Genomic DNA, 8,357 nt, shown 5'->3' with positions numbered 1-8,357 from the left:
TTCTTTTACTCCCTACTGTCTTTTTTCTAATTTGTCGTGTGCATTGGGACACTGTGTTGCTTGGACTGGCCGGCATCTTGGGTGAACTTCTCCGCTCCCCTCTGGCTCCTCCAGGTACCATCTGGCTTCTGGGGGAGCTTTCTGCTGCTTTTAGGCAGTCTTTACTGAAGAAATGTCCCTGTTCTAAACTGGCGAAGCGGGACGCAGTCCCTGCGCCTCCGGTCTCAGGCACACTCTTCTGCGTGTCCGGTCTGCCCCGGACGTGGGTACCTGCTCCCTCTGTGGGCTCAGACTGCTGGTTGGAAGGGGCCTGGCGTGGGCTAACTTCCCATCTGTCCACTGGGTCCTCCAGAAGCCTTCTGCCCTTTTCAAGAAGTCTTTTCTTAAGAAATTTCCCTGTTCTATGGGGTGTTAGTGACTTTTTTTCTGGTCGCTAGGTGGCGCCAGAGATCTTTCCTATTGTCCTTGGGGGGCTGTTTTTCAACCCCCCACCCCCGTGGGACAGGGAACAGAGAGCGAGAATGGTAGGGTAAACCTCAACGGCTTTGGGGTGCTGTGTCTGCCTTGTGCCCCAACGTCGTGGAAAACCCACGCCCAGAATTTCGTGCCCCGGGTCTCAGTTCCAAAGCCCTCAGGACCAGGACGCGGGCTGTAGCCCAGTTCAGTGGCGCGGGAATGGCGCCTTTTGCACCCAGCTCCTGTGCCTGGGCGCCTGGTTCCTGCTAACTCAGTGAGGGACTTTCACCCCCGTGAGGGCCTCCGTGCGTCTCCCTGCAAACCTAGGTCGCAGGCGCGGGGACCTGGGCAGCTGGGATCCTGGTCCGCGTTTGCTTATCAAGCGCGCCAAGCACACCACTTTTCTGCGCAAGCTTACCGGCTGCCGGGGCTGTGTGCGCCTGTCCAGAGTCTCTTTGTTCTTCTCTAATGGCGCCCAGAGCCATTCGCTCACCGCCATGGCGAATCCTGCAGGGCTCTCCACAGCTCCCGTTCACGGAGTGTGGTGGCTGCAATAGTTCCTTTCCACTCACAGTCGTGCTTGCTGCGTAGTTCGTTCTTCTTGGTCGTTTTAGTTTGTTGTTTTCCTCCTCTCTGCTGGTCGGAGAGTGCCGCCTCTCTGGGTGGGGGAGGGGAGCAGGGTTCTGCGCTTTCCTCCCTTCTAGTCCTCTTTTATGGCAACTTTCTTCTTCGGGCAGTTTGCTGGCGTCACCCGTTTATCTTCCGTGTCCCACTTCTCACTGGGACCTGCCGCTTTTCCTCCCTATTAACTTTTTTTTAATGGGAGATCTTACTCACAGCATCTCCTCGCCGCCATGTTGCTCCACCCCCTGCTCGGCATGCTTTATTTATTTATTTATTTATTTATTTATTTATTTATTTAATTTGTTTGTTTGTTTTGTTTATACAAGCACAGGGTACAGTCAAAAGCACGGGAGGGTGAGAGAATTAACCAGAGCCAGAGCGGGGAGCAGAGCAGGCAGAAGGACTGAATTACACTGCTGAGGGGAGCAGCGGGCAGCAGGAGAGGTCTGCGCGCCATGCGGGACCCTCCTCTGGTGGCCTGGGAGCAGCCGGGTATTGAACCGGCGCTGCAGAGGCTGCAGGCAGCTTCGCAACCCAGCGCTCAACCACTGCGCCACCGCGGAGGACCTTGAAATTGTATTTTGAGTCTTACGCCAGGACTTCTTGTTGACTCTGGTAGATGACATTCACTTCCCTTTTCTTCTAATTTGGAAATAGCTATTTATTATACCAAGAAAAGAACATTATGTAAAGGTCAGCATGACACTATTTGTAAATATTTATTCTTGTACATCATTTGTACCCTAAATACTCAGCTTCTCATTATTGTCTTCCTTCTACTGAGACCATGAGCTGGGTTGATGTTCTTCCCTCAAGAGTATTTTCAGGGAGCAGGTCACTGTGTCTCCACACTCTCCTGACTGATCATTACATACTCAGTCCAGAAAACATTTCTTTAAAAAAAAATATATATGGGAACCACCAGAACAAGTCCATTCAGATTTTGGAATTGAACATGTGCTAGAAAATCACTCAAATAAGCATTCATTTCAATGAATGTATTTGAGCAAAGATCTATCCCCTTGGGATCTTTATTTCAGGCTCCTCTGTTTTTTTACAATATTTTCAATCCTTCACTTGGACAAAACTTCTGTCTTTTGAGATTGGGATTTGAGTTCATGTGTGGCATAATATGAAGTCATGTGTAGTTATAACTTGCCACCATCAAATAAATGCTTTATTCACGTGTTTTGGTGGCTTTCATTTGGGGGTTAGTTTCCCACTCTGTAATCACAGGGCCCTTGCACTCCACAAAACACCCATTACTACCTCATCCACTTCCATGCCCACCCTCCATCCCCTGTTACCTCTGGTAACTACATGTTTTTCCGAGTCCAAGATTTGCTTTTGCTGCATTGTGTACTATAGGATTTCTGTATTTTATATGCCCATATGAGTGAGAACATCCACTATCTGTCTCTTGCTGTCTGTCATTTCACTTTATAAAATCACCACAAGGTCCATCTGCGTTGACCCATATACATGATTTCATGTATTTAATAGCTGTATAGCATTCCATTGAGTGTGGACCCACATTATTTATTCCTTCCACTGTGCACGGCATTTGCGTTGGGGGCATGAACAACAACAGTGGAAGGAGTGCCTGTGAACATAGGTGTATGTGGTCTGCCTTGTAGTGTCTGGGCATCTGGGACAAATACCTAGCAGAGGTCGTTCCATCCTATGGTTGTTCCATTTTTGTTGTCTGAAGAAATCACCAAGCCATTTTCCCAAAAGAGGTGAGAGGCCCTTTCTCTCCCTCCCTCACCTCCTGTTGTGTTCAGTCACTTGACTGGTCCCTGCTTGCAGGGGAGAGTGACAATTCACTGCAGTTTAACTTGTATTCTCTTACCCTTAGTGTTGTTGAACAATATTGTGTGGATTAAAATCACGATAGGACCCAAAACCATAAAATAGCAGATAGAAAACACGGGGTGATGTCCTAGTGGACACAGACCCCAGAATGTTTACAGGGACACAAGTCCATGGAGAAGGGAACAAGGGCACGAAGGAACAAATGTCTCCCCCACACTAGAGTGCTCCTGGGCCTCAGAAACCGCGGTGAGCCCAGGCCCTGTGCAGGGAGAAGCCATGGGCACCCCACACTCCTGACAAGGGCGAGTGTCCATGAACACACGTTTGTCTCCACCACAACAGGGAGCAGCACCCCAGTCCAGACCTGGGACAAGGCCGACATGGACAGTCTCTAAGGAGGACGTGCCAGTGCCTGCAGAGTCGTGGGCAGGGGGATTCAGGCTCCAGACCCTGCTCTGAGCTTCGCAGGTACGTCCTGACCCACACACAGATGTGTTTGTTCCTGTCCCGGGATGGGCTCATCCTGCGGGGCCAGCAGAGTCCAGGGTGTGATCATGTCATTATTCAGCCTTAACGTCTAATAAGCTGGGCGGACTCTGTCCTGCCGCTTCCTGGGAACTCTGAGAGCTGCCGATGACGACGCTTCAGCTCCTCACACTCAGCACAAACTTTCCATCATGTCACTTTCCCTCAGCTGGTGCTGGACACCCAAATCCACATGGTCTGAGTCTGTTTTCCGAGAGACTTAAATGTGGGGAATGTGCTCCTGGGTGCCGAGAAGCTTTTCTCAGAGAGATTACCAGGAAGCACTAACTATACTTTTTCTCAAGTCATGAACAGAACGTTCAGATGACACAGATTACCCCATGATGCCCGGGGGCAGCAGCCCCAGTTACTCCTCCCTCAGGTACCCCACAAACTTCTCCCTGACCCCTATACAAACACAGGCCAGCATTATCTCCTGGCCCTGTCCCCATAGTCATATCCTCCGCTGAGTAGGAGCAAAGTGGGTGTCCTCTCCCTGGAGGGTACCCACCTGACAGATTGTGCAGGGGACCCCCTCCCTGCAGGCAGGAGCCTCCCAGTGCAACCGGGAGAGCCAGGCCCAGCCCCAGATAGGGGGCTGGGGGACAATTTCTGGTGGACAGGGGGGAATTGCAGGCCTGGAAGAAGGGCCTCTCCTCAGCGACCAAATGCCAGAAGATGAGGTCAAAGCCCTGTCCCCTTGAGTCTGGAGAGGTCATCATGGGTCATAGACCCCATGAACCCTGAGCTGGGCCCACCCTCCATGTGGACCCACTCTGTCTTTAATAATGGGACCAGCACCTGGTCCCCACGGGAGGTCAGTGGAGGCTGATGGTGTCTGAGAAGGAGAAACCACATTTCAGTCCTCACAGGAGTCAAGACTAACAGAACTGCCTCTGGCGCGCACAGTGCACTAATTATCACTGGGATGTGCTGCAGGACGACACCAATTAAGATCGTCAACAACAACAAACAATGTGCTTGTCCCTCTGGAGGAAGATCCCCGAGGGCTGAAATCTGGACAGTGTCCAACCCATGGACACCAGCTCCAGAGCTCAAATAGCCCAGCCCTGAGGCCCTGCTCTGTCCATGAGGCGGTGCAGGACAGGGTGCAACATCCTGTGAGTGCTCAGAGGCTCCCCATGAGCCCCGACCATGGAGTGAGAGGCCGGGATGCCCTCTGTCCTGCCATGGGGACAACCTCAGGACAGAGACTCGACAGGGCAGCGGAATCTTTCCCCCCAGACTGCAGGTATTTAACTCTTAAACAGTTTCCAAGGAGAATCCATTCAGATTGAAAGATTTCAGATTTCAAGCTTCATTTCAAATCTCAAAAGGCACCGTAGTTAAAATATTCATTGAGAAAAGAACTACACAATCAAGGTCCCCAAATAGTTCTATTTCATACCACAATATTTTATATGGAATACATTTCAATGGAGAAATTAAATTTTTCATTAACTCTTCCAAAGTCTGTGACATTTAATACATTTATCATAGAGAATGTTTTGAATTGTGGCTGATGACAATATTGTGTAATAACTGATTTTAGCATTCAGCACAGTGAGTGAATATCAAGTATTAAATAAAATCATAAGAACTAATGGAATTATAATGATAAAGATATATAAGATAAAAAATAGAAATATAAGATGAAATTTAAAATACTTATTGTTAAAATTTAGAGCATTATGCCTTTTTGTCCCACAATATGTGTCAAGCAGAAATTCAAAAACATTTTAAGCAACCACTGTTGATGGTTTCATAGCTCTAACACTAATGTGAGCCTGGCAGGGATGTCTATTTATGGACATGAACTTGGAATTTTTCCAAAACTCTGTCACTCACAGATTGTTAGCGATATTGTAAAATGAAAAAGTGACAGTATCTTAACAGAATTATATCTCAAAATTTATCTTATTATTATAAATACTTAAATCAATGAAAAGATTTGACATCTAGGCTACTTTGTGCCCTTATTGATAACATTATTTTTATTAAAGTACTTTCAAATATTCAAACTAATGTATACCTACTTGTTTATTTCCCACATTCTCCTTAAAAGTCCTGCCTCCCCAGGGCCTGCCCCTTAGTCACCCCACAGAGGGGGGAGATGGTGAGATGGTGGAGGGGGAGGAGACTGGGCAGGGTTGCCCCGTGTCCAGACGTCCCCACTCACGCACGGGCCTGGGGTGAGGAACAAACCCGCACCCGGGGGACCCGGGGCCCTGGGACTGGCAGGGATAACCACACGCACAGACTGTCCGGCTCAGCCCTGGTGCGGCCTCCTCCCTGCACAGATATGCTTGAGTCTGAGGGGACAGAGGGGCCGGGAGGGACCCGGAGTGGACGAGCCAATCCTGCAGGAGGGACGTGTGGGTGTGACCCAGGAGGAGACTCTGCAGGAAACATGGTCTCTGGGTCCTCAGATGTGGGGAGTCAGGGGCAAGGAGATGAGGAGACTCGGGTATGCACCAGGAGGCAGCAGGGAGGCCGCAGGGGCAGGAATCTGACAGAGGAGGCGTCAGGACATGCCGAGCCCAGATCATTCAGTTCGAGGACAGTGTCGGGTGCTGGGGAGCAGGAAAACGGGGACCCGCACACCCCATCTCCCTGCACACTCTTCCCTGTGGGGCCTCCCCATATCAGGGCTGTGCTGTAGGAGCAGGGACTGGCTCTCCAGGGTGGGGAGGGGCTGGGCATCATCATGTGTCTTCTGGGGCTGTGTCCTGGCCAACCTCTGGGAAGTGTGCTGGGCGGAGACTCTGGGGCCTGGCAGGAGGGGGAGCCATGGGCCTGGGGCAGTGGGGAGGGGCATTCACTTGGTTTATTGACACATGTGAAATTCTAATTTGTTCAAGTTTGTAGGGGAGAGATGAAATTTTCTGGTCTTTACCAAATTTCAGAAACAATTTGGACAACATAATAATGACACATGAGATGGAAATAAAAGGTTGAATTAGGTTGAATTAGCAGGACATGCAGAGGAGGAAATGAGACTCCGTAGCACCTAGAAGGAATAATTACCTGGTAAATAGATTGAGTCATTATCCTATACTTATAACACATCTTATGCTCAATACTTGAAGATTTCACAATTCTTGCTCTTCACTTTCATACAGATGATGCCTCCAGGGGTGACTAATCTTACGGCCATGACAGAATTTGTGCTCCTTGGGTTCCCCACCCAGGGGACCATGGGCATCTTGCACCTGCTGCTCTTCTCCCTGGTCTACCTGTGTGCCCTGCTGGGGAACGGGCTCATCATCCTCATTACCACCCTGGACCGGCACCTCCACACCCCCATGTACTTCTTCCTGAGGAGTCTATCCTTTTCGGACCTCTGCCTCATCACAAACATAGTCCCCAAGTCCATTGCCAACTCTTTGAGGCACAGCAGCTCCATCTCATTCCTGGGCTGTGTCCTCCAGGTCTTCATGATGGTTATGTCAGCAGGTGTAGAGCTTCACCTGCTTACGGTGATGAGCCTTGACCGCTATGCTGCCATCTGCCACCCCCTGCACTATGAGGTCATCATGAGCAGGGACAGGTGTGTGCAGCTGACAGCTGTGTCCTGGCTGGGTGGGGGTCTCCATGCTGTGATGCACACAGCTGAAACCTTCTCCTTGTCCTACTGTGGGTCCATTGTGGTCCACCAGTTCTTCTGTGACATCCCCCAGCTACTGGCTATTTCCTGCTCAGGAAATTTGATGAATGAACTTGTCTCCATCCTCATTAGTGTGGTCTGGAGTATCTGTTGTTTCATTTTCATCGTCATTTCCTATGTCCACATCTTCTCTGCTGTCAGGAAGATCCCATCCACAGAAGGGAAGGCCAAAGTCTACTCCACCTGCCTTCCCCACCTGCTGGTTGTGGTGCTGTTTCTCTCCACTGGATTCTTTGCTTATCTGAAGCAGACCTCAGGGACCCCGTCATTGTCTGACTTGGTCATTTCTATGTTCTACACGGTGGTGCCCCCCACCTTTAATCCTGTCATATACAGTCTGAGGAACCAAGCCTTGAAGACGGCTGTGGGGAGACTGGTAAATGGCAAATATTCTATGATGTGAGATTTCATAATGTAAAATTATAACTTGTCATAAATTCAGCTTTTCCCTTCTAACTCTTGCATGTCATCATTATAAAGCATAGGCTTCTTGCATTAGAATTTTTCCTTTTCCACAAATTCATATTCTCATGTTCTTCCATAAACTCCTGTTTCCTAAAATAATACAATTCTTTCCCCAAACCCTCCCTACATGGTATGCATAGACTGAAACCAGCTCATGGTTAAAAACATGTATTTGGTGTAGAAAGAATGTTCTAGAACTCAGGCATCACCAACTTTACAGAAATGAAGCAGTGGTAAAAGGGGTAGTCCTTGAGAGTGCATGGTTACGAGATCCCAGTCCTGGGAACTCGATTCCCATAGCCGATGTGTGTCTCCACTGAGATGCCCATTTTTGTGGAGTGAAGGGGAGACAGAGAGTGGGGCCCCCCATCCCTCACAATTTCTTTTTTTTTAAATGCTGATGACCTTGGCCCCTCAATATTTTTTTTTAAGATTTATTTATTTATTTATTTATTTGTTTGTTTATTTATTTATTTATTTATTTATTTATTTATTTATTTATCTATCTACACAAGCACTGGTTATAATCAGAAGCGCGGGAGGGACAGAGAATTAACCAGAGCCAGAGCAGGGAGCAGAACAGGCAGACTGACGAAGCACACTGCTGAGGGGAGCAGCGGGCGGCAGGAGAGGTCTGTGCGCCATGTGGGACCCTCACCGCTGACGGGGATCTAACCGGCGCTGCAGAGGCTGCAGTTAGCTTTGGGTCCCAGCACTCAACTGCTGTGTCACCAGGGGAGGACCCCTCACAATTTCTAACAGAGCATTTTCCTCTAGGAGAAGTTCATGTTTCTGCTCTCTCTGA

At 49.0% G+C, this 8,357-nt stretch overlaps 1 protein-coding gene across 1 annotated transcript; it reads left to right on the top strand.

Annotated features, from left to right (window-relative positions):
- Positions 1–6,575: 6,575 nt before the first annotated feature.
- LOC311175193 (olfactory receptor 14A16-like) lies at positions 6,576–7,490 on the top strand (the record flags this gene model as incomplete). Its single annotated transcript, XM_084240107.1, has 1 exon — positions 6,576–7,490. One exon carries the CDS (start codon positions 6,576–6,578, stop codon positions 7,488–7,490), a length of 915 nt encoding a protein of 304 aa, XP_084096233.1.
- Positions 7,491–8,357: the final 867 nt, after the last annotated feature.

The sequence above is a fragment of the Talpa europaea genome (assembly GCF_964194135.1).
Source record: "Talpa europaea genome assembly, chromosome: 8".
In the NCBI taxonomy this organism is placed as follows: Eukaryota; Metazoa; Chordata; class Mammalia; order Eulipotyphla; family Talpidae; genus Talpa; species Talpa europaea.
The sequence above is the reverse complement of the archived record's forward strand: the minus strand, read 5'-3'. Positions and strand labels throughout refer to the sequence as shown.